The sequence below is a fragment of the Amia ocellicauda genome, chromosome 5, assembly GCF_036373705.1.
Source record: "Amia ocellicauda isolate fAmiCal2 chromosome 5, fAmiCal2.hap1, whole genome shotgun sequence".
Lineage (NCBI taxonomy): Eukaryota > Metazoa > Chordata > Actinopteri > Amiiformes > Amiidae > Amia > Amia ocellicauda.
The window spans coordinates 20,579,790-20,605,234 of NC_089854.1; the positions used below are offsets into that span (position 1 = coordinate 20,579,790).

The window sequence follows — 25,445 nt, forward strand, 5'->3', positions numbered from 1 at the left end:
CCTTGGGATTATTACAATTTAAAACTATTTCCTGCAGATCCTCTAAGATGGGGACTCCATTTTCGCCTTCCTTCCCTGGGCTACAGTTACAATAACTGGGGATTTCATCTTAAGGAAATGGATTGTTTGCCTGCATGTATTTATTTATTTAAGGAGATAAATTAAAAACAAGACTGGGCCATTCAAAATATTCTGCCATTGTGGGCTTGCTTGCCTGCCTGCCTGAATGTATGCCAACCTTTGAAGAGATCCTGGTTTGCAGTCCTTAATCCACTTTAATGATGTATTGAGCTGCTCTGTTTGAATTGCAAATAAAAACACACCTGTTTGATCATCTTAAGTTCACTGACAATGCGAACAGACCCAGCCCTGCCGACCTACTTTAGTTTCTTTCCATTTCAAAATGTATTTAAATACATTTGACGTTAAAGAAACAAGAAAAGAGCGCCGGGCTGCTGTGATATAACGTGGAAAGCGATATTAAGAGATTGTGATCTGCACCTTACGGGAAATAAAACGCACACAAACACCAACCACACACATCAGGTGATACCTTTATTGCCTCCTCCGGGTGTCCTGGTGTGTATCTATTTTGGCGAGAAAACCACAATAAACGTGCTGTGTAGACTCCACTGTATCTACAACAAACTCAGTGCACTTCGTGAGTAACAGGTCCATGTTTATGGTGAGAAAGCAGCAGCCCCTCCATCAGCGCAACCCCCGGCACCGCCAGCTGTCCAGGAAGCGAGCAGAGCCCCGGACCCACAATGCTTTGCGGGAGGCTGACAAGTGGATGCAAGATGGCGTAGAAAGTAAAGCTAGGTGAGTACAGACTTCCCATTTCCAGCTCCGTGCGCCGCGACTCTGCGCGAAAGTGGGACGGCGACGGTGCCCGGCTGGCCGTTCGGGGGGAAAGAGAGCGGCCCGTAAGCGAGTCCGTCGGCGCCGTGTCGGAGAGCCCGGGCGGCGGGGTAGCGTTGGAGATAAATACCGAGCCTGAAAAGCAAGGCCGCGGACCGCTATCGTCTGCGTCCGGGCTGCGAGAGAGAGGCCCCGCTGTTGACATCGGCGCGGCTTGCAGACGGGGAAAGAGCCCTGCACTCGGTGTGAGCGTCGCAGAGCTCGGTGCAAGCGGTTATATACTGGGCAGGACGTGCAGCTGCTGCCCCCCAGCCCCGGGCTCCCCCAGGTGCTCATCCCCGGCGCTGAGGGGCTGGGGGGGGGGCTGTGTGTCGGTATCTGCACACACAAGCCGAGTGCACTTGTCAATCAGGGGAGGCAAACTTGTCCGACCTGACCCGCCAGAACAACCCCGCCGCAAGAAGCCCCCACACGGGTGGGGGTGGTGTTGTCTCCCACTTTGTTATAAGAGCTGCACGGAGCCCTACTACACACTCACACAGCCCGTACACCGGCGTCTATTATTAACTGACCCGGAATCCAAAGAGAGGCTGTTGATGTTTTTGTAACTGTCCAGATGACCTTTTTAGGAGCGATCGTGTCAAATTGGACCCCGGGCGATGGAAATGTGCAGAGCAGTTCAGATCTGGGGGGAGATTTGAAGCACCGAGCTTGTGTCACGGGGGGCAGCAGGGAAGACCTCGGCCTCCCCCGACCCCATTGTTAGGACCGGGGTCTGTGCTTTTAGTTCATGCACCCCTGCTGCAAACCAGTGCATTTTTAATGTCTGTGTCCATCCAGAGAAGCACAGAAACACACAATCACATAATGGTGATCATGGTCACTATAATAGAACTATTAAGTGAGCCAAAATGTTTTGCCTTATGTTTGCAATTAATACAGAATGAGTTGCAATCATTTTAAAAAAACATTTTGCAGCCTCTCTCATTTCTCCCCCTGCTTGCTGCTCGTGCTGTCTATAAAGGTGGATGTTTTCAAGTGTTTTCAATCTTTACGAGTGCTGCTCTGCTGCTGGCTTCTCTTTAAATCCAAAGACACTCGCATTGGGTCATGCCTGGTAACAAACCAGAGAATGCTTGAATCTGAATGAGCAATTAAAAAGGAAAAACAGAACTAAACGATTTACACATCACACGTTCAATAACTTCTCTGCATCACCTTCTGTTATGCAAGCACGGGCCCAGCTAGGATCAGATCCAGTGTTTGCTGATATGCATGCATGTATATCATAGTGGTGTTTTTTGGACTTTCAGAACCAGTAATCTCAGTTGAGTTGCGTTGACGGCTCCAGAGGGACCGTGTCTGGGGATGTGTGTGTTTGTAAGTGTTGGGGGTGATGTAGAAATGGTTAGTCCCTTCTCCATTTTGGCAGAATTCCCTTTATATTCAGAGAAATGTGAGCAATGGGGACTGCTGGGTGATTTCTGTTTCTGTGGGAGAGCTAAACAGAGAGCATTTGTGATATATGTGTGACTTTAATTTTATAACACTTCACAAAGAACTGAATTTCTGTATCCCGTTTGATATCTATTGCTGATCGGAAAATAATCAAAAGTGTTGTCTGGGTTAGGTCTAAGTGGAAGTTGCCCATGTGTTCACAAATTATAGACCTTGACACAATGTTCTTGCAGATGGGAAAGGGATTGGGGTGTGTTTATTTCACTGAAGTTAAGTTATGGAAACGTGTTTCTGTCAGACTGAAGCGAATGTCCATTATTGTCATGTGCTACATAAACTAAATTGTTGACAACTGCAGTTGGATTAAGGCTGCATCTGGACTGGTGCAGTATATTTTGTGTATATATAGAATCTGAATTACATGTTAGTTTTGGAATCCCTTTTATTGCAGAGATCCAAGCAGAAGGTCAGTTCATGTCTGTTGCCCTGATCCTTGGATTTGATTTCCTGTGCTGCTGTATGTGGCTTTAGGGAGTTAATTAGGGGAACTTATTGTAGTATTTTTGCCCCCTTTGCAAATCTGCTTATTTCTCAAAGCTGTTGACTAATGATTTTGGGTCTTACTGTGCATGAGAAACGTGAGGATTTCCCTGAATTTCAATGACCTTGCAGTGCCAACTCGTGGATCAAAGGAGGAGACATTCATATGCATTATCTCCAGCAGAAGTTTAGGCTAAAATCCTGTTCATGGGATGGCTCAGGCAGGCAGAAAGGATTGTCAGCATTGTGGCGGTAAAGTGTTCCGCCTACCTTCCTCTGTAGACTTTAATTAGATTCCTGGAAGAGTTCATTGATCCTTATGTTTCTGCAACTTTCTGAGTAAGTGAAATGTTTTCCTTTAATGATAGAAGAAACTAGAAACAAATGCTCAGAGCGAGCTGCTATCAAGAACGGTCGCTCAGGCGGTGTGATCCAGGCTGCTGCTCGGTTTGGGTTGCCTGGATCTTTTTGTGCATTCGCTGGAATATTCTTCCGCAGGTTGTTGAATTGTACGTGTTGTGCTGTATCCTCAGAGTGAGATTAGAGGCAGAGATATTATTCCATGCTGCTTGTATAATCTCACGTCAGCAGAGAGCAGAAAAATAGTAATTACTGAAGGTCAGGAAAGTTACTCGGAGCTCAGCAAATTTGGGTTTGTGGTGATAAAGCACATTCTTGCATCATCCAAAATACCTTTTTTTTCCCCTCCCTTCTCTCTCCTGCAAGGCTGTGTGATGGCACGTAATATGAGAGTGGGGTTGACTCAGATTTATTTTTCTCTCCAAAAGATAAATTCTGCATTTGTTTTTGAATCCCTTCACTCCTCTAAACTGCTCTCTTCGTTTTGCTGATATTAAACAAGCAGCTTGCACACACACTGGCCGTGTTGGTTCGCTTTTTGCCCGGTCCCGGGTCGTCTCGGATCCCGATGACATATCACAGATTGTCCTGTGCGTTTAGGGTAGGGTGGTATAGCACACTGCACTGTGGGGTGAGTACTGAGATCCCTATTACGAGCCTGGAAGCTGTGCTATATTGGAGCACCAGCAACGACGGACTGTCTCGCCTGACGGGGCAGGAAAAATGCCAATGAAATTTAAATTGATCCAGAGCGCACTGAGTAAAGACCAGTGACTCTCCGATTGCAGGTCGTCAGAAGTGCGGGGGGTAATGCATTCCACCCTGAGGCTGGGCACGGGATGCCTGCTCTGTCAATCCATTCTCTGTGAGGAGGGAAAGAGGTTTTAAAATGCGTTCATCACCACTTCGCCTATTTATGTCAGCATCTTATATTACACACATCTGGAATTATTGCCTGCCATGATGAGAACTGGACTTTTGCAAAGGTGATCTCCTGTTTGCCCCGAGTTTTAACAGAGAATTGACAACCGTAAAAACCTTTTTCAATGGCAAAAACTAAAATAATAACAATCAAACCAGCAGTTGCATGCAGCTGAGTTCAGTTTATCCCCATTCGCTGCAGGAGGAGATCGATTGGGTTCAGTGAGGGCATGTGGGTCATTCACGTTTTTATATATATATATATTTTTTGTTTGTTTCTGAGTATTGTAGGCTAAGTAGAGCCCTGGGGGGGCAACTGAGCCTCTGAAATGAAGCATCCGTCATCTGCGCTCAGATTTGTTATGTAATAATAATAAATAAATATAAATAAAATTGTCCAAGCTGTTGGACTGTGAGATGTAGCCTGAAACGACAAATGAGAGGCTCAGCAGATTGTGATGGAGCATCGCACAATGTGCTGTCCAGCATCCTAATGCACTGCTTGATGAGAGTTGCTGCAGAAACCGTGCTGAGTGATGGCTAAAGGTCACTTGCAATGAAATAATTTAGTTGATAAAAACAGCTTTTCAGAAACATGTTACTGCATGATGATAGTAACAAAACCAAAACACATGGTACTGATTCTAACCTGTATTTACTTCTTATGAAGTGTTAATTTATTCCACTTATAGTTTGAGAGCATCTGGAAAACAAAATGGACAGAAAATGGTGCTGTATTGTGATCGTTGTCTGCTGCTCTGTTGGCCATGTTTGAGTACAGTTGGGTGAAGTGTTGATACTGGATCAGAGTGGCTCAGATCAGGAACCCCTCCCACCCAATACAACAAAAAACTGTTCCCATTAAACAGCTTGAAACGCTTGTTTCTCTTCAGCTGGGTATTACAAATAACAAAACAAAAACTGATGTTCTCCCTGCCTTTTTTCCCTCAATTCTCCCCAGAAATTCTGTCTCTAAGTCATGGCAGACAGGAGGCCAGAGAAGTCATGTGAAGAAGCGTGTGAATCGTTGGGCCGGCGGGAGTACGAAGCAGCCGTGAAGCTCAGCACGGAGGCGCTGGTGTCCCTCAGCCTGCGGCCCCCCAGCCCCCCCACGCAGGGCCTCCTCCGCAGCAAGGCTCTGCTGTACCGGACCGCCGCCCTGCTGCAGCTGGTGAGGATACGCACCCTCACTCCCTCCCTCTGTCGCTCTGTCCCTCCATCACTCACTCACTCCTTTCCTCTGTTGCTCTCACTTCCTTCCCTTTGTTTCTCCCTCACTCCCTCCCTCCTTCCATCGTTCTCTCAGGGCTTGTTCATACTAGTATTCAGTGCGGTTCGGTTCGTTTGGGGAATAAATGGAGTGAACAATTGATTTTGATTGGCAAACGAACTGAACCAAAACAAACTGAGACGCCAGAAGAGGTGGTTTTGGTCTGTTTGACAAAAGAACTGAGTTTGGTTCACTTTGGTAAACTTGAATGTGACACTGGAAGGTTTCGGTCCTTTTGCAATCAGAAAACGAACTCCATATTTCATCCAAAAACTTGTAGTTTTGACTGTACAGTACCAGTTGCCCTCCTCATGTGTACCGAACGACCATGTCACACCATTAATCAGAACTGCTGATTGGCTGGTCATCCTACCGATCCCCCGATCCACTCATCCTTGATGGTCTACACCAGGGGTTTTCAAACCGGTCCTGGAGTACCCCCTGCCCTGCTGGTATATTGTTTTGTTAAGGCAATTAAGGATTCAATTAAGCAAGTAAGACCTCAGTTGTGACAAAAACCAGCAGGGCAGGGAGTATTCCAGGACCGGTTTGAAAACCACTGGTCTACACAAATCCGTATCATCTGCCCTTGAGTTTGGGGAAGTTGCTTGCTATCACTTCCTTCGTTTCCACTCATTCTTAAGAGTGTGGTCTCGTCTCATCCCCTCCCCTCATCTCATCTCTGGCTGTGAGGAAAACGATCTGAAATTTTTAAAAGAGAAAGGGAGCAGGTGCCAACTCATCTTCTCTTCTCTTTGTTTCAACAGAAAAACTACGATGAAGCCGATGAAGACTGTAAACATGGTGAGTCCGGGTTTCTGTTCATCAAAATATTTTCAAGATGCTGATGACAGACTGTTTTAGTTTTTTCACGTATCTTTGCACCTTTCACACTGTCTTCCTGTGTTGTTTTACGCTGCACTGTTTGATTCGCTCTCCTACCTTTTTCCTGCACTTTTAAAGCGTTTTTTTAATTGACAAAGCGCTGATGCTGACAGTCCCTGTGTTGTGCTCTTGTGTTGTGCGGCCGCAGTGCTGACGGAGGAGCTGGCGGGGGGGGCGGGCTCGCTCCATGCGGTGCTGCGCAGCATGCTGGTGGAAGGAAGCCTCCAGGCCGTGTCCAACATCCTCTCAAAGGCGGTGTTTGGGGAACCTCTGGTAAAGTCTTGTGCTGGTTTTATTTGTTTGTTTTCTTTCTTTTTCTGAAATGCAGTAACAAAAGGTTCAGTTGAGTTTTGACAATTGGCAGCCACTTTGTGGCAACGGTACCTTAGTCTTTGTTACCCTGGTGACATACACTGGCCTTGCCCCCCATCCTGTGTGTATTAGATCAGACAATCGTGTCAATCTACACAGTCCTGAAATTGGTGACGGTCATTTTGGCTTGTTTATCAGTGCTTTTCCGTTGGTCATATGTTCTTACCTTCCCTTAATTAAGCCTTCCAAGTTAATTCTTTCTAACGAGGGGAAATGATAAATAGTTAATGAACAAATAAGAACATAACATAAAGTTTGCAAATGAGAGGAGGCCATTCGATCCATCATTCTCGTTTGGTGTCCATTAATAATTAATTCATCCAAGGATCCTATCCAGTCTATTTTTAAATGTTCCCAAATTTTCAGCTTCAATCACATCGCCTGGGAGTTTGTTCAGAATGTGATGACTCTCTGTGTGAAGAAGTGTCTCCTGTTTTCCGTCTTGAATGCCTTGAAGCCCAATTTCCATTTGTGTCCCCGGGTGCGTGTGTCCCTGCTGATCTGGAAAAGCTCATGATTTTGAAGACTTGAATCAAGTCCCCACGTAGTCTCCTCTGTTCCAGGGTGAAAAGGTTCAGTTCCTCAGTCTCTCAGTAGGACATTCCCTTCAAACCTGGAATAAGTCTGGTTGCTCTCCTCTGAACTGCCTCTAGAGCAGTGGTTCCCAAACTGTGGTGTGCGCCACCCTGGGGGGGCACAAGACCCTTTTTGGGGGGCCGCAGGGAAAAAGATGAATGTGTAAAAAGTCAAGACAAGACGCAGGAAATCCACGAGGGGATCTGACAACCATTGATTGCCGCCCCGCTGAAATCGCATTGGACGAACTGATTTCTCTTGCATCGACCTATCTCCGTGAAACTACTTTTTCTACACTTACACACATTAAAACAAATTCTACTGTCGAGACTCAAAAGAGTGGAAATTGGTCTCTGTTATTGGATTCTTCCATATCCAGTCCTGACCAATCAGAATAGAGGACTGTCAGGCAGCAGCGTCTGTGAAAGCCGCTAATTGGTAGTTTCAGATCAAAATACACAGCAGTTTATATGAGGTGATAATGATGGTAAAATAAATGCATAAGAATAACTTGCAGCTCCATCGATTGGTGGGAAACGAGCTCGCCAGGACTCTCTGCTGCAATGTTTTGGAAACGCATTAAATGCGAAATAATTCAATATGACCATTTTTGCAATTGCTAGAAGTTCTGAACTTTATTTGAAAATACTCAAACACAACAACTTTATTAAATACATTCGGGAAACATACCTGTATGTTCAAGTTCCAGTGAAAACAAAATGTATAGCAATAGCTGGCTGTGTGTGTTTTTATAATATTAGTTTGTTTGTTGCTCCGCTTTCCTTTTCTGTCATAGTGTTGCAGAAGGGTGTTTGGCTTTTAGGTGGGTTAACATAGCAGCTGTAGATTTGTGGTATATTAATTGCACTGCACATATTATACCCTTAACAGTGTTTTAATTTACTTTGTCAAAGTATTTCCACACAGACATTCTCTGAGAGGAAGCCATTGGCCGCGTTCTGCAGATCTGTGGAAATCTGTGGCGCTACAAGAATTCCACCGATCGCATTGTCAGCCAATCACAGACAAGAAATAACAAATCCCACCCTCTCGTCAATCTTCATTACAGCTACATAGAGAGCCAATCAACCATACAGGCTTTAAAATAAAATCAATATTATTATTATTATTTTATTATTATTATTACATTAACTTTCGAATGTTAGATTCCCTTGTCGATAGTGGCCATCTTTAATGAATAGTTGAATTTTCGGGGGGGGGGGCAGTTTTGCGAGCTGTGACCCAAATGTTTTTGGGGGGCGCCACCAGAAAGTTTGGGAACCTCTGCTCTAGAACAGTGATATCGTTCTTGAAGTGTGGAGCCCAGAACTGTACACAGTATCCAGATGAGCTTGTTCTCAATTCTACACTTTTGACAATATACCCTAACATTGTGTTTGTTGGAAATATACCATCTGGCTGTTGTAGTATTGGAAAAAATACTCTTTACATTAGTTTTAGCTCCAAGAGCTATGTTTCTTTCTATTTTAATTTCCTCTTTGCTTTCTTGATCCCTTTCTTAACATTTTTGCAGTTCAACATATTCTTTGTATTGTGTTTCGTCTCTATCCCTTTTGTATGTGCTATACAACATTTTCTTTCTCTTGATATTTTTGTGCATTGGTCTTTCTATCCCAGAAGAAAGACCAGTACTACATAAATCTAAACCCTCTTCCCTACACCAAGATTTCAACCACGTGTTAAACTTTCAAATCTTTGCCTGTCTCCCTGGCCATGCACGTGGTACCAGAAGTATTTCAGAGAAAACTACCCTGGACTTTCAGCTCTTTAGTCTCTTTCAATTTGTCTTGCAGAACCTATGCCCTTGCTTTTCCTATGACCAGTGGATTCTCCCTGGCTGTGGCCAGTACCCCGTCTACTAGTTTACCTATGTTTTGGCAACATAGATAATTTTGATGTCCTTCGCTGTACCTGCAGTGGGAAATAAACAAACACAACATTGAAGGAAATGCCTTGGCTGTCAGAAATGCTGGAAGCTCACTGGCCAAGCGGCTATCGGAGTTTCGTTCTCAGTGTCTTTCTAATTCTAACAGGAATTGTCAAAAACAGTTTGTAAAATACCTGTAGTCTTTAACGCATCTCTCCGTTTATCCTAGAATGGGATGGTGACGAAGGATCTGAGCAGGTTGAAGATGGTCCTCTCTGAAATTGAAGTAAGTGTGTGAACTGAAATCAGTGATCACCTGCTGGTGTTTGCGATTGCTTTGAGTGATGACGTGCCCGGGAATTCGGCCACTGTGGGCCGCAGAACCAACCCACCCCCCCGATGACCTGCCCCGGAAAACCGCGCATTTCTCCACATGACCCGAGTCGCCTGTAACCTGAGCTGAAACATCCCACTTAGTTTGTTCTCCGCTTTCCTCGAATGTGTGGCTTCCGTCTGTGTTTTATGAACACCTTGATGTCTGTGGCAGCCGAGGCCGTAGCTCAGGGATGTCGGAGCCCAGTCATGGGGGGGCTGCAGTGTGTGCTGGTTTTTGTTCCAACAGGGGCTCCCAATTGCTTAATTAATGTCATTATTTACTCAGATGTGCTTATCTAAAGTCTAGGCTTGTCATATTATATTTTTAAAGCTGATAAAGCCACTGGCACTGGAAATGGATCTGGTCTCAGATCAGGTTGCCGTACTCAGGTGGAAGTGGCTGCTTAAGCAGTAAAGTATGATGATGATGATGATTGTCCCTGTATCCTGTTATGATTCCTAATCTGTGGCTGTTCATTGTGATTAACAGACTGTGAGCAGCACGATGGCCCCGGACTACACGGAGGACACAGAGGAAGGTGAGTAGCAGAGTTTCCCAGACTCGGGTGTGTGTGGGTGTGTGTCGGTGGCAGGGTGGGATCTTGTATTTGCTATGTAACGACCAGGCCGGTGTGTGAATGTGTAATGTTGCCCCTGTTGTGTTTGTCTTCCAGACGTGCAGGATGGATGGCAGTTCCGCCCACCTCCCCGGGGCGTCACAAGCAGCGAGGAGTACACGCTGTGCAAAAGGTAACGGTCCGCTGGAGGGAGGGAAGACTTGAGCTCGGAACTGGCCCTGCGCTGAGTCAGGAGCCAGGACACACGGTTTTAATGATATACAAATAAGAACGTGATTCTCGATGACAGTAATGCACAAAAATATTCACGAAAAAACATGCATTGTCACTGTACTGTTTACAAAGGATGTGAAAAAGAAAAGGTGACGAATGATTTGTGTTTTGTGGATGTTTGTAATATACTGTACTTTGTCAAAATAAATCTGCAGAAACCTCGATCATAACCAAGCGAAAACCAAACTCGGGGCGAATGATTTCCTGTGGCGATTGGACGATAGTGTGATTTATGCATTACCTCTGACAGATTGTGCGTTGATAGGCGCTACTCCGGCACCTCTGCTCTCAAAACGCTGCCTGCGATGCTCACCGTAATCTGATTGTGTTTACTAATGGGTGCAGTAGTGCAGCGGCTTCCAATAGAGGAGGGATTTGAGAGAGATAAATTACATTGATGGAGTGACGCAATTTTAATCCGTGCTGCTGCAGCAAGGAAGATAAAAATGTATCCATCTGAATGCAATAAATAAATAAATACACAAAACTGGATTAAATGTTTGTTGGTTTTGGGGGGAAATTGGTTGCACCTTTACACGGCTTAGTGAGTTTTAGAGGACGAGAGCGATAATAAAATCTGTGCCTTTAAAAAAAAAATTAATAAAAAATTGTCCGTATCTCCTGCTGATCATATCGCCAGCGAACCACAACACAATAAACATGTAAAAGTTCTTAACCTCAACTTTTCTCCCAGGTATCTCGAACAGGGACTGTGCCGATACGGGGCTCAGTGCACGTCAGCCCATTCGCAGGAGGAGCTGACGGAGTGGCAGAAACGATACGCCTCCCGATTGATACGCCTCAAACAGCAGCAAGAGAGCAAGCAGTTTACGGGGAACTATATGGAAGCGCTGATTGAGAAGTGGATGAACTCCTTATCGCCGGAAAGAGTGGTATGTTTTTTTTCTTTTCAATAAACAGTTTTTTTTCTCCCCTCCCGTTTCCTCAGCTTGTGTGAATCGGAGTGGAAAATTGTGGAATTATGTTAATGAAAGAAAATGAAGGCTTCCCCCCGTTTATCGAACAAGCTTCCTCCTCACAGTAATGTCCGGTAAATGCAGTGTTTGGTTCTGCTCCCCAAAAGACGTACAATAAATTGTACACAAAGTTTGTGTTAGTCTCCGTCATCTTCCATTGTAGGCCCATTGTGTCGGCTAAGCTTTACTTTTTGAGTAACTTTTTTTTGTTTGAGCCCTCTGTAGTCACAACTCTTACTTTTCTGTTTGGTTTCCCTTGTGTAAGTTTGTGTTGACCTCTCCCTCTCTTCCACTCCACAGCTAAGCGACTATTTGGATGGGGTGAACATGGAGCACAGCTCAGAGCTTTCAATCACAGTCACCACCAAGAAATCATGCCATTCCTGGACGTTTTCTCTCTTCTGCAAGGTAATAGTCTCCTGCATGGCCGCTACGTACGTACGTGTGTGTGTGTGTGTGTGTGTCGGGGGGGGGGGGGGTAGTGTATTTGCATTTTATTGCAGTGTTGTCCATTTTACCCAACAACTGTAAGAACTGAAACAAAATTGGTTCTTAATTGCCCAGTGGTTTGCTGCTCAACAGTGTTGGTTAATTTCCCCCTGATTGCCTGAAGCTGGAAACATGAACAAAACATTTCATATAAACAAATAACTGAACTGGTGCACCAAATCGCCCACAAAGGGCCTCAGTTTTTCCAGTCTGTTGTGTGTCATGTGTCTAATCCCGGCCCTGTGCTTCCCCCCAGCCGGCACGGACTCTGTACCGGATCGCACTGCTGTACGACGCCCACCGGCCACACTTCTCCATCACGGCGGTGTCTGCGGGCGACTCGTCCGGCCGGCTGCGCCAGGAGGTGCCCAAGAACTGCCAGGAGTGGACGGGCGACGCCCTGGCCCAGAATGGTATGGACCACTGCATCTACGAGGTGTGCGTGGACTTCAGCACCGAGATCTTCGGCACCTTCCGCCAGACCATCGTCTTCGACTTCGGCTCCGAGCCGGTCCTGATGCAGCGTGTGATGGTGGACGCCGCCTCCATCGAGGGTATGTGTGCGTTGCGTTGACATCGTTGTTCACCTTCCGCTACGGTTTGCCCGCTGTTTGTTTCAGTCGTACACCGCTGCTGCACCACCATGTGCTTATTTTTTATCACTTTTTTACCCACTGACTGACGTCCCTCGTCTGTTTGGTGTTCCTGAGCTTTGGCTATATTATCTCAAAGCCCACCAAACACACACTTTAGTTTGAGTGTGGGGTCAGTATTGCAGCAAATGGAAAAAAACAACATACACCATCAGCAGCGAAATGTGAGGAAAGCACCAGGGGCCGCAGCAACTGGACAGGGAGAGGGGGGGATTCGCCTCCGAGCGACAACCTGTGTCGCCAGTTGTCTTGTCGATTAACCTTCCCTCAGTCACTGTAATGGGAGTGAGGACCTCTCTCTCCTTCCTTCTTTCGCACCCTAATTGCCCCGAGGCAGAATACAGATCCTCCATCCCTCGGCAGTCAGTCTTCATTAAGCTCCTTTAAGGTAATTACTGTGTATCAGTCCGGTATTTATTGCTGTTCCCTAGATTTAGGGGATGGAGAGAGTGAGAAAGAGGATGGATAGAGAGAGAGGAGGGGTGAAGAAAGAGACAGAGAGAGCTAGAAGATTATAGGACTGGCGCTGGGGAATGAGCCAGCGTGAGAGATGAAGTGAAATGTTGGTGATGTGATCTCTCTGCACAGTGGGTACCCATCTCCGTCATTCTTTGCGGCAGCATGGCAAACTCGCGCCGGCGGTCACTGTCCCGCGTCCGGCGGCAATAATCTAATCGAATGAATGAATAAATAAATTTGACGCTCTTTAAGATCCAAATTGCGGCGTGGCGAGTTGACAGGTGTGACTGCGGTGTGATTTCACGGGTCCGCGCCAGGGTCACACTTCACAGCGCCGACACGCAATTAAGATGAATGCGAGGCGGAGCGGAGACGGCTGCGGGTCATTTGAAGCATCTCACCTTGACCCCGCGTCCTCACCGGTCATAGCGCCTTCGCCAAACTTATTCTGAATGGCGTCCGTATCCAGAAGCCCAAATTTATTATTTTTGTGCAATCACTATACCACAAGAATAAATCCTGTTTGGGGTAGAAATCGATCGGGTTCATGGTGGCGTTGAAAATCAATCATCAAGAAATTGCTCGGCATGGGAGGTTAACCTCTGACCCCCGAAGAGTCAGAGGGCAGGAGCCTCTAATTATCTGATGTAACAAATCATCTGTATTGGCACTTTTCTCCCTCTAATGAGTCCGAAATGACCAGGTCAGGGCAGGAAAGGATGGATCTGACTAGGTACCTAATTAAGGAGTAATTTATAAACGCACATGATGAGTTTGCAGCAGTTTATTCTTCCCGTCGGCCGCTTGTGGTTGCTTGTGCCACATTTTGTCGCCATAAGGGGTCACTCGGCCTCCATTCCACATCTACATCCTTCTGTCTGCAAGATCAAGTAGCTTTTAAAACCCAAAAGGGGCTTCTCTGCTGTTCTGTTCAGTTTCGATTTGACACTTTGGGCAAAGAATTTAAGCAAGAATATAATTCCGATCGTGTCGTGAAGTGTCTTTGCATAATCGCATCCCCCCCCCCCTCCCCCGTGTTGCTCTACAGACCTGGAGCACCTGATGCAGGCCCGGCAGCAGCTCCTGATGACTGCCAAGCGCTGGGACTCATCCTGTAAGACTATCGTGGAGTTTGAGCCCAATGAGACCATGGAGCTCGAGCGCAGCCTGCTGGCCCGCTACCAGATCCCACTGTCGGCCGACCAGCTGTTCACACAGTCCGTGCTTGACCGCAGCCTCACCAAGGAGAACTACCAGTCCCGGCTGCACGACCTGCTGTACATCGAGGAGATTGCGCAGTACAAGGAAGTCAGCAAGTGAGTGGCGCCAGGGGGGGACTGGTGGGGAAGCGTTTTGGTGGAAAGAGAGCACCCAGGACACACACCCTTTCCACCAAAACACTGTTTGAGCGTCTGTGTTTCTGCACTCGTTTACCTGCACTTTTTTCCTCTATATACACACAATTTGTTCTATTGCCTGCTGAGTTCCAGCAGTGCATGGACCCCCCGTCACCACCAGGTGGCAGAGTCGCTCCTCGGCTTGGCTTCTGTTTCGGTTGGGGAAGGATTAAACGCGGGTGGGAGGCCTGTTTAAGCGTTTTAATAATTCATCTCCTAAAGGTGTCTCCTGAGAATTGAGACGGTTTGAATTTGTATTAGAATAGAATTCATTTCTTTTATAATGGAAATGATTTGCAATTTCGGTGCTAATTCAGCACCTGCTGCTTTGTAGATTTTTTCCTTCTTCCCTCTTCATCTCCTGCATCCTTTCTTGTAAAGTATTAGAGATGGCCTTATTAAGTTATGACAGTGATACAGACCTGATTACACAGGAATCAAAGGAGGGATGTGCGTTAAATCAGGTAAGAGGAACTGACTGCCTCTGTCTTTCTCGATCTCGTTATCTTTGATCATTAAATCATGTTACTTGGCCGTAGCTCTAGTCATCCTTTCAGCCCTTAAAGACCTGGGACCTGTGCCATGTTCCCCTTCGTGCCAGCGGGTTTGAAGGCACGATCTGGCTTTACCGGCTCCGAGGTGAAAGGTTGCCGTATGGGTTGCACGGTTTGAAAGATCCCCTGGCCCCCAGCCCTCCTCCATCACACACCTCTCCCTCTGTCTCCCACAGGTTCAACATCAAGGTGCACCTGCAGCTGGTGGCCAGCTTCATGCTGACGGGCATCTCGGGCGGCGCCAAGTACGCCCAGAACGGCCAGCTGTTCGGCCGCTTCAAGCTGACCGAGACGCTGTCCGAGGACACCCTGGCCGGCCGGCTGGTCATGACCAAAGTGAACTCTGTGCTGCTGCTGCCGATCACCAAGGAGCGCCAGTCGCAGACGCCGGGAACCAAAGAGAAGGTGTATGAGGCTGTGATCGAGGAGAAGACCAAGGACTACATCTTCCTGCGTGTGTGCAAGGACTGCTGCGAAGAGCTGCACCTGCTGCCAGACTGCGAGCTGCAGGTAAACTGTGAGACTCAGATACGAGGGCCCGAGCCTTTTTATCGGAAGGTTTCCGCATTGATTTCGAGTTTGCAAAGGTTATGCGCTTCACAGACGCCTGCTCTGAAGACAATCAAACGCACTAGACACGTTTCCGAATGGGTAAGACGTCGCCCGGCTGATTATCTTCGCAGGAGACGGCATTTTGCTTTGACTTGAATGCCAGCGACGAGCAGCGAATACACAATCCGAGAGCAGGCCCTCTCTCGGATCTCTCTGAAGAGGCTCAAGGAGATCGGACACCTCGAGCAGGTTGCGTTTATCGGCTCTGAGGCCCGTCGCATGGCAGAATCGTAGCCTGCTTCGTGGAGCCGTGCTCGATGCCCTCATCATTAGCGCCCTTAGTGACCGCTGACGGTAACCTCACCTTTTTCCCCCCGCAGGTCGAGCTGCAGTTCCAGCTGAACCGGCTGCCCCTGTGTGAGATGCATTACGCCCTGGACCGCATCCGGGACAATGGCATCCTGTTCCCCAACGCCAGCCTGACGCCCACAATCCCCTGGAGTCCCAACAGGTACGTCCCGCTCCGGCATCCACACCTCGGCTCTCTCGCCCGACCCAACCTCGCTCGCCCAGCTTTTCTGAGTCTCATTTGCACTCACGTTCAGTTGCAGTAGTGCTGTAGGGTAACCGTGACACAACACGGCCACGCGCACAGCAATGTGAACAGGCGTGTCTGCGTGTGACCCGTAGCACGGAGATGATGGCGTGTCTGTCGCATTTCACAATCTTAAGTGTGTAAACCAATTGCAAATGAACTCAAACTGTCACGGTAGCCGCTTGGGTCTTGTGGAGCACGCTACACGTGTATCATTGTTTCGATGGCAGACGAGACTGAAATTGTGCATAATATGTACACAAACGGGTCAATAAAAAAAAAAAAAAATACAGCTCTGGAAAAAAATTAGACCACTGAAAATTTTTATTAAATTGGCATCTCTACATGTATGGCAGCCATTCCATTCCATTCATATTTTTATTTGGGAGAAATGTTGTCAGTAGTTTATAGAATAAAACAAAAATGTTCATTTTACCTAAACGCATACCTATAAATAGTAAAACAAGAGAAACTGCAAATTTTGCAGTGGTCTCTTAATTTTTTCCAGAGCTGTATATAGGGATAAACTCCTGCACTGGATTCTGCCCGTTAAGTGTTGCCATTTGGCAACAATACAAGTGTGTGTCCTGTTGATCGATAATAATTAATTGTGTTCAGGACATTAGCCTGATATGTATGTTATACCTGTTTAATTCAATGGTAAGTGTTCCACTTCTAGTGGATGCCGATGCTTGTACCCTGTTATAGATGCATTCCTTTGTTTTGCTGTTTTTTGTTTGTTTTTAATAACGTTGCCGTGAGTGTCAATGTTCGGATAGATGTGGAGTAGAGTGCAGTAAAAGAGCTCAACACACTACAGAGGTGCATCTTACAGGAGGCGTCCAGACAGCAAGGCAGCATAAAACAAACAGAACTGCATTGTGGGTGATGAAAACCCCGACAAGGATCTGAGCTGTGTGTGTGTGTCCTGGTTGCCCCCTGAGAATGCCCGTCCTTGGGAATGGTGGTCTGTAAATGTGTTTTCCCTCCTCCGTGTGTATCCGGCCCCTCTCCCTCTCCCCGTGCCCACGTCTGTAACGTTTTCTGTGAAGATGCTGATTGGATGAAAGTCTTTGGCTATGCCAGAGGAGTGGAGACCGTGCATGCGACTGTTCTAATCCCCTTCTCCCCTCCTTTCATTCGGATCACGATTACCGTTCAGACCAGCCAGCCGTCCGACCCACTGTCCCATCTTTTGTTGTTTTCCTCCGGTGGTGTATCTGCTATGGAGCGATTTCCCCCCCCACCCCCAGAGTTTGTACAGTGTCTCGTCTGTCTGTGCAACTTCCCCAAACTGCATCCCACGCATGCTGTGTCTCCAGACCAGTCAGTCAAGTCGGAGCGTCAGTCGCCTGGTCAGTGTTAAATGCCAGACCCCCACAGTCGGCTCCTTGTTAAAGCGTTTTGCTCTCAGCCGCTCGCTCCGGAGTCACAAGATGTCTTGAGCTGAGGGCCCCTGTCCTAGATGCGCTATACCACTGTGCCGAGAGGATTGTGTTATTCTCCTTCTGTGTGCCCACTCACGTTATGTAATATACATCCGTTTTATTTGTTCAAGGGTTAAGAAGACGCAGAGACAGCCAGGTTTAAAGAGGACAGTCAGGCGAGTAATCAGCTTCGAGACACAGGACACTGAGAGAGCCGCTAAATGTGCCCGTCAGAAATGCCCGTGTCTGGCGCAGCAACACCCCCCAGAAAGTGTGTAGTGCTGGCACGGGGTGTCGCCACGGCACAGACGTCCCTAAAGAGGGCAGGAACAGATTACTGAACTGCATCAGCTGCTATTCCAGGGAACAGTTGGTAGATTTTAAGCTAAATTGACTAAATTGCATTGATGAAATGCCTTCAGGAGGCATTTCGGTAATTTGACAAATGGGTGAATCTTAAGTGGCTGAAATCAATACACCAGGTTCAATCACTGTTTAATCTGTAAGCCTTCTGCTTGAATTAAAAATAATATAGAAAATATGCATATGATTGAAGGGATACATCTACACATATAAACACACATTTATTAATGTTTTGCCAATAAGCCTTTGATTCATTAGTAATTGTTAACCTTTTTCAGCCTAAATTGGCTAATTTAAAAGAAAAGTCTTTATCTGTGATTTGTTCTGCATGTAAGAGCCTCCTCATAGTGTGCTGGTAAATATTCTGAGTGAGTGTGTCGGGGGTGTAGCTGTTGAGTGTCGCCTCGAGGGGTGAACAGATGTTAGAGAGACTTTCACTTTCCGGGACTTTTTTTTTTCTTTTTCCTTTTTCATACTTGAGGGAACCAGTGCCAGTGAGAGAAGTGTTGATTTCACTTCCAGCTGTTTAAAAATGGCTCCTTTCCTGCAGAGGTGCATTAGCTTCATTATCTTCTGAACGCAACACACTCTGCAATAATAAGCTTCTCTCTGAGCCGTTTCTAGTATTGGTATGTGGAAATTAGTCTTAAGACAAAATAAGTGTTTTAGATACTCTCGGATGTGCAGCTCGAGATTTGTACTGGCACACCACAAGGACAATTGATCACATACAGTTCTCTTTCTGCTTTTAATGAAATAAGGATTACAAATAAGACAGAAGAGAATTTTATATATATATTTATTTTTTTATGTATATTTATATATATATTTTTTAAAGACTAAACAAATAAGTGTGTTGATCTGAGTATTTTTTTTTTTTTTTTGCGAAGGAAGTGTAAAGACTTGAATGAGTCAGTTTGTCAGTTTCCTATTTAACATCACAAGTCCATTTTCTGAAGTAAATAAGAAATATATGTATACACACACAATCCATCCCTCAATAGTGTATTTGTTGTCATGAGAGCTGCATTGATCCTCTGCTCTGTCCTGGAATTGCACACGTGTTGTTTGCCAGCAGTGTGTGTGTGTCGGAGATTATCCTCAGAGTCAGTGGGGTGTTGGGGTGGAGAATGCGAGGTGGAAGCTAGAGAGTGAGTGTGTGTGTATGTGTTGGTTTGTGTGAGAGTGTGGGGGGGCCGTCAGTGAGCTCACCTCTCCCCGTGTGTCCTGCAGGCAGTGGGATGAGCAGCTCGACCCGCGCCTCAATGCCAAGCAGAAGGAGGCGATCCTGGCCATCACCACGCCGTTGTCCATCTCGCTGCCCCCTGTGCTGATCATCGGGCCGTACGGCACCGGCAAGACCTTCACCCTGGCGCAGGCCGTCAAGCACATCCTCAAGCAGCCGGACTCCAGGTACTGCTTCTGTCCCCTCTCCCCTCTTACTGCCCAGACACACCCTCTCGCCCGCACCCTGTTACTGCACACAGGACTTTTTTTTACGGTGGAGAGGTGAAATCTCAATTTGAAGAGAGATGTTGTGAATTAAAGACGGAAAGAAGAGAGAAATGTGGTTACATCTTATTAAACTTCAATCATTTTGGTTTTAACTCATTCATTAAAAATAGAAAACACTGAAATATTAAAATCTATTAAATCTATTATATTTATTGGCTACAATGTGTGTTTATGTTTTCTACATATATTAAGAACAAAAACAAATTAAGAACTTGTGTGTGTATATGTATGTGTATTTATAATGTATGAAAAAGTAAATGTATATATTAAAATGCCTGTATATAGGGAAGGTTAGTGACAGGAACCCAAATTAATGTAGTCATGAGTTCATTTTGAATTGAAAGAAGTCTTTACATACATTTGAATCTCTAAAGCCAGGACAGAACTGAATCGGTCTTTATCTTCCTCTCCTGCAGGGTCCTCATCTGCACCCATTCGAACAGCGCCGCAGACCTGTACATCAAGGACTACCTGCACCCCCATGTGGAAGCAGGCAACCCCCACGCCAGGCCTCTCAGGTAAGGGTGTGAGGGCTCCCACCTGGGTCCGGCTCTCTCCGCTGGGACGGCAGTGCACCCATCGTACAGCCTGGGGACCTGCGTCTTAAAGGGAACAGGAGGCAGCGAGCGCTGGGGGTTGTTGGTAAACTCGTTAGAACCCTGGTAGAAGCAGAAGTAGGGTCTTGTTAGACACTGGATTGTCAAGGAGCTCTGTCTGTTCTGGCTGCTCTGTTGTCCCGTTGCGGCTTCTTGCTGGTGTCTGGGAGCTCGAGTCCCGGGAGTTTGGGGATTGTGACAGCTGTGGCCCGTTTTGGACACCTTTGCTGTGGTTGTGTTTGCAAGCGATGCCCTTTCCACCCTGCTGTACTCTCCGTGCCTTTGCCCTGAAGTCACAAAAGCTGTCCGATCTCTCGTTTGCTTTAGCTGCGTTTTCACTGGGGACCCGGGCTGGCTGCGTGTCATCACACGAGATCGCACAGTTTCAATTAAACTTGCCCAGAACGACACGCAGCCTCTCCGTTGGATTGTGCCGAGACATTTAATATTGGCGTCAGTCAGTGTTGGCGAGTTTAATTGACCTCTTCCCTGGGAGCTAGCCTGGGGTCAGATGCATGACCGGAAGGCATCCAGAGAGTGTGTTGGCTTGTTAGAGGTAACACCTGCATAACCCCGATTTATACTACCAAAGTCACTCTAAACTGAGTGTGCCATCTATCGCTGCAGTTTCACCACAACAGACTGTTCTGGGAGTGTAATTAACTGTCGGCTGGCCCCTGAAAATGCCATTGCAAACTTCAGTTTCTCTCCATTCAAATCTAGACATAATTATAATGGAAAACTATCAACCCAAAAGTGATGCAGACCGAAACGCATCACCGACAGTTACACATCTCCATTATGACCCACAACGCTGATGACACCCAGATGTTGCTACTAAACTCAGGCTGCTATTCCAGCCGGTGATTTTTTTTTTTTTTTTTTTTCCCCACTTTAAATTATTTCTTTGATGGATTGTCATCTGTCCCCGCTTTCCATAATCCCATAACTGAATACTCGTTACCGTCACGGCGCTGCACAGTTAGTGTTTTTTTTTTTTTTTTTTAATCATCACAACTTTTCAGAGACATCATGCACTGGCTTTGAGCCCCTCTCTGCCTCTCGCATCAATCCTCGTGCTTGGTGTTCATCTGCAGTTTGGTGTGTAGCCTGCGCCGGCTCCTTAGTTGCACTAGGTATTTGTGGGTGGTGGGGGGGAGAGTTGTGTCTGTAGCAATTCCCACAATTCAGTTCCACAGGTCTTTTGGCACCTCTTCCCAGAGATTACCCTCCCCTGCTCGATCTTATTTTATTTTCTCCTGTATTTCTGTGTGGGAATGTTCACACACCTGAATGTGTCTCTCTCTGTTGGTGCATACTAAGCGTTTATCTGTTTTACTTGTCAATGTGTATTTACTTTTAATTCCACAATAGTTTCTCAATACAGACTTTGGGAGCGTGTAAGAGTTAGAAGTGAATGATGTCACAGTCCTGCGATGCCACAGTCCTTCTGTGCCTGTTTCTCACCTCGCGTGTGTCGTTTCCCAGGGTATATTTCAGGAACCGCTGGGTGAAGACGGTGCACCCAGTGGTGCAGCAGTACTGCCTGATCTCCAGCACTCAGTACACCTTCCAGATGCCAGAGCGCGAGGACATCCTGCGGCACCGGGTGGTGGTGGTGACGCTTAGCACCTCCCAGTACCTGTGCCAGCTGGACCTGGAGCCAGGTGAGCGCGCGCGGGGGGCCTACTCCAGCAAAAACATCCTCGTCTGTCGGGATGGGGGATTTCCGTGGGGCGTGCAGTACTAGACCTGCAAGGAGATGGACACTCAGCTTTAGAGAACATCTGTACGGGTCTGCGATGAGGGGACGGTGACTCGCGTTGACTGGGTCTCTCTGCCTGGAGTGTATGCTAAAAATGACAATAATACAAAAATCCAATTATAGTATTCAATGATAACGGACTTCGTCGAAATACTGTTTTCTTCAGGTGTGTTAAACAAAAAAAACACAGATTTTTGTGCATCAGATGGGTTTGCACACAAGCCCTTGCGTGCATAATAACTGCAAAACTGCAAAAAAAAAATATTTTTAAAAATAAGTGGTGGGGAAGGCTAATAACTGGTTTTAATGTGTCGCCAGAGAGGTTTGCTGTTGCCTGGAAACCTGATCTGCCTGTCTAATCTTCTTTACATCATTAGCTGCTTTTTATCTCCAGTACAGTAAGTTGTTGATTAAAATATGTTGTCGATGAGACGTTTGGGAGCTCTGGCCATTCCTTGGCGGGGAGTAAATCTCGGGACGAGGCGGCTCTAATGGGCCCCGCTGTCATCCTTTGGCGGGTTGTGGCCCACTCCTCGCCCGCTCTGTTTCTGCTGCCCGTCCGCAGAGGGTGTCGGCCAGGCCGGGTGTGTTTTTGCCAGTCTTATTATAACTTATTATGGGTTAGAACATCGTAGTTTCAGATGCTCTGTGCCGATGATTTCCGAACCACGTTGATGGAGGACGGGCAGGCGAGAGCCGGTGCTGTTTGAAACGGGCTTCCGGTGAGCTGTAGACTCGCTTCCAGCCGCCCGTCTCTCCTGCATGCTTGTGTTTTTAGTTCCTCGGCGTTTGCAGGAATTAAACAACCTTTTGATTATTCTTATCAATTATTTATTTATGATCTTTTTTTTCCCCTTCTTCCTCCTGAGGCTTGGTGGATGTGTAGCGGCACCCGGTAAACATCTCTCTGCTGGATGTCTTTTGTAAAGAGAGGATTCACGTACCACCCTGCTAATTAGGCAGGAGCTCTTAAAATAATTGATTACAAAAGACCCGTTTCCTTATAGATGCATAATTAAAAAATCTCAGTTTTAATTAAAGAAATACAATATATATATATATATATATATATATATATATATATATATATGAGTAAGCGGCCTGGGAAGTTTCTAGCTACAGTCATAGTTTTACTTAATTGTCACCAGGTGTGTAGTAATAGACAATTAGCTCAGCTTGGCACGAGTGAAGCTGTTGCGTTATTCCTGCCGGGCAATTGAAAACGGCAGTTTGTTTGGGGGGGGTGGGGGGGTGGTGGTGGTTGCCGGTCCGTTCACTGACAGTTACAGATGTTTACCAGTGGTTCCCCAGCCAGCACTGGTTTATCAATTCCTCATTACATAACCGGCGATGCTTGGTTATTTATTTATTTAATTTGATTTTGTTTATTTATTTCATTTACTCCCCCAGGTCTCCCTCTCTCAGACATGCATTATGCCGTTTTATCCGCTCTGTTTTCGGTGATTTGAAATCACCTTGAATGAATGTATGTCAAAGAGAGCTCATCGCAGGCCCTTGTGCGTCTTCATTCACACAGAGTGCTGTCGCGGTAAGGGTTAATGGCAATTGTAAGGCCGTGATCTCTCTGAGAATCAAATTGGTCACCAGTTTTTCTTTTTCTTGCTGTTCCCTTGGGATGCTGGAAAGCAAGGTTTCTCTCAGAGCAGTTCAATTTAAGATGTGTTTTACAGGATGGCTTTAATACCGCTTGCTGGCAGAAGATGACTAAGTGGTTTTCTGCTCAGACTGGCAACCGTGGCACAGGACGGCTGTAGTGCCAGAGCGGCTGGCGTTGGTCTCTCGGCCGATTACAGTAGAGGATGTGACCCCCATCTCCTGTCTTCTCTAAACAGGCCTCTTCAGCCACATTCTCCTGGACGAAGCCGCCCAGGCGATGGAGTGCGAGACCATCATGCCCTTCGCCTTGGCCAGCAAGGGCACCCGAATCGTGCTGGCGGGAGACCACATGCAGGTGAGGGCCTCCTCCTCTTCCTCACGGCGGCGTCCGCAGGGCACCCCAGGGCTGCGTCTGCCTGCGGTTTGACCGAGCTGACGCCGGTGTGTGTTCTGTGTTGCAGCTCAGCCCGTTCGTGTACAGCGAGTTCGCCCGGGAGCGGAACTTGCACATGTCCCTGCTGGACCGCCTGTATGAGCACTACCCCGCCGAGTACCCCTGCCGAATCCTGCTCTGCGAGAATTACCGCTCCCATGAAGCTATCATCAAGTAGGTGTGAACTTTTTCCACATCGCACTTCTTCTCGGAGAGAGCAGGGCTTATGTGGCACCAAATGAAGGATGGGGATGACTCGACTTAACGTAAAAGGTCCCCGTAAATAAATAATGTATTAAAAATTATTTTCTTTACACAATGTTTTTACTTCAAGTACAGTGAATGTTTGCTGTAGAATAGGATCTGATCGGCAACTTTGTGTACCGATACGCTAGCCTGTTCTGTGTGTATGAGCATGGTGTATAAGAGTGCTTTCCACCGTATGGAAATTGTGGCTTGCAGACAGTTCAGAACTGGACCCTTACGTGTGTGTGTGTGTCTTTGAAGAACAGCTCAGGTAGGATTAACATTGTGCCGTTTGTACGCGTCTGTGTGTGCATCTCTTGTTCCCAGTGTGTAGTTATTCTCATCGGGTGTGGGGGCACAGTGTTCAAACTTTCTATAATAAAGAAAACAATAATTGGTGAAGTTACCTTGGTTCATCTGCTTACAAATTTAATGGTAATTAATACAGAAATCTCAACCCCCCCCCCACCCCTTCAATTTTAATACTCAATTAAATCATAGTTTTTGTTTTCTATACCAATCACTTCCAAATGAGATGTTCAGGAATGAATAGATGTTCTCTGCTGGAATTGAAATGAAAGCATTGCAGATTGGACGGCCCTTCGGAAGAATTAGGAGGCAGACAAAAACGTTATAGCGTCTGCGTTACTAAAACCCTCGTCATTTTGTTACCATTAAACAAGAGTATTTAAAAAACTGTGCCAAACGAGCTTTTCTTGTGTGCGTGTTTGTTTCGGTTCACATGCCAGCGTGGGGTGTTGGCAGTGTTTGGGGGCCTGTACTCGGGGGGGATTAAGCCGCCCTGTTGTCTCGCCGCAGCTACACGTCAGAGCTGTTCTATGAGGGGAAGCTCATGGCCAGCGGGAAGCAGCCGTCGCACAAGGACTTCTACCCGCTGACGTTCTTCACGGCGCGTGGTGAGGACGTCCAGGAGAAGAACAGCACTGCGTACTACAACAATGCCGAGGTACGCACTGCTGGTTGATACTGTTGTCATTGTGTTCGAGGAGTTGATTGGTGCCGGTCAGCATTTTTCAGCAGCAGATGTTTATTAAAGTCCTTAATCATTGTTTTAAGTCCTTATTCAAATACCTGAGCCCCAAAACACACAACCTGTACACTGTTTAACTGTTCTAGCTGATTGGATATCCTAGAAGGCAGTAGCTGATTGAAATAACCGAAAGACAATAGTTGTATACAATTCAGTTTATTAATGATATACAAAAAAATGTATAGTAAATTCCATCAATCTAGCCCCTTGATCGCTGCCTTATTCCAATGGCAGTGTTAGTCTCCTGTGTGGAGGTTTCTTTAAAACAAGTATATATAGAGATGCCATTCCCACCCCTCAATTTGATGTGGGGAGGCAATACAAATAAATAAATATGTCTAGATGTTTCTTGTCTTCCACTTTAGTTGTCCTCCCTTTCCAGTTCAAAAGGTCAGCTGT

The 25,445-nt window shown here is 46.5% G+C and overlaps 1 protein-coding gene across 2 annotated transcripts in view; it reads left to right on the forward strand.

Moving 5' to 3' along the window:
• Positions 1 to 765: 765 nt before the first annotated feature.
• helz (helicase with zinc finger) overlaps positions 766 to 25,445 on the forward strand; it is a 47,830-nt gene continuing 23,150 nt past the window's right edge. For both annotated transcript variants that reach the window (XM_066704252.1, XM_066704254.1), the window contains exons 1-19: positions 766 to 822; positions 5,102 to 5,311; positions 6,178 to 6,214; positions 6,444 to 6,568; positions 9,361 to 9,417; positions 9,997 to 10,045; positions 10,181 to 10,256; positions 11,052 to 11,250; positions 11,635 to 11,742; positions 12,080 to 12,377; positions 13,984 to 14,251; positions 15,063 to 15,396; positions 15,819 to 15,949; positions 19,057 to 19,236; positions 19,755 to 19,856; positions 21,423 to 21,601; positions 23,553 to 23,671; positions 23,778 to 23,923; positions 24,815 to 24,962. In XM_066704252.1, the coding sequence (XP_066560349.1) occupies positions 5,120 to 5,311; positions 6,178 to 6,214; positions 6,444 to 6,568; positions 9,361 to 9,417; positions 9,997 to 10,045; positions 10,181 to 10,256; positions 11,052 to 11,250; positions 11,635 to 11,742; positions 12,080 to 12,377; positions 13,984 to 14,251; positions 15,063 to 15,396; positions 15,819 to 15,949; positions 19,057 to 19,236; positions 19,755 to 19,856; positions 21,423 to 21,601; positions 23,553 to 23,671; positions 23,778 to 23,923; positions 24,815 to 24,962 (2,748 nt within the window). In that variant the 5' untranslated portion in view covers positions 766 to 822; positions 5,102 to 5,119. The remainder of the gene's footprint in view (positions 823 to 5,101; positions 5,312 to 6,177; positions 6,215 to 6,443; positions 6,569 to 9,360; positions 9,418 to 9,996; positions 10,046 to 10,180; positions 10,257 to 11,051; positions 11,251 to 11,634; positions 11,743 to 12,079; positions 12,378 to 13,983; positions 14,252 to 15,062; positions 15,397 to 15,818; positions 15,950 to 19,056; positions 19,237 to 19,754; positions 19,857 to 21,422; positions 21,602 to 23,552; positions 23,672 to 23,777; positions 23,924 to 24,814; positions 24,963 to 25,445) is intronic.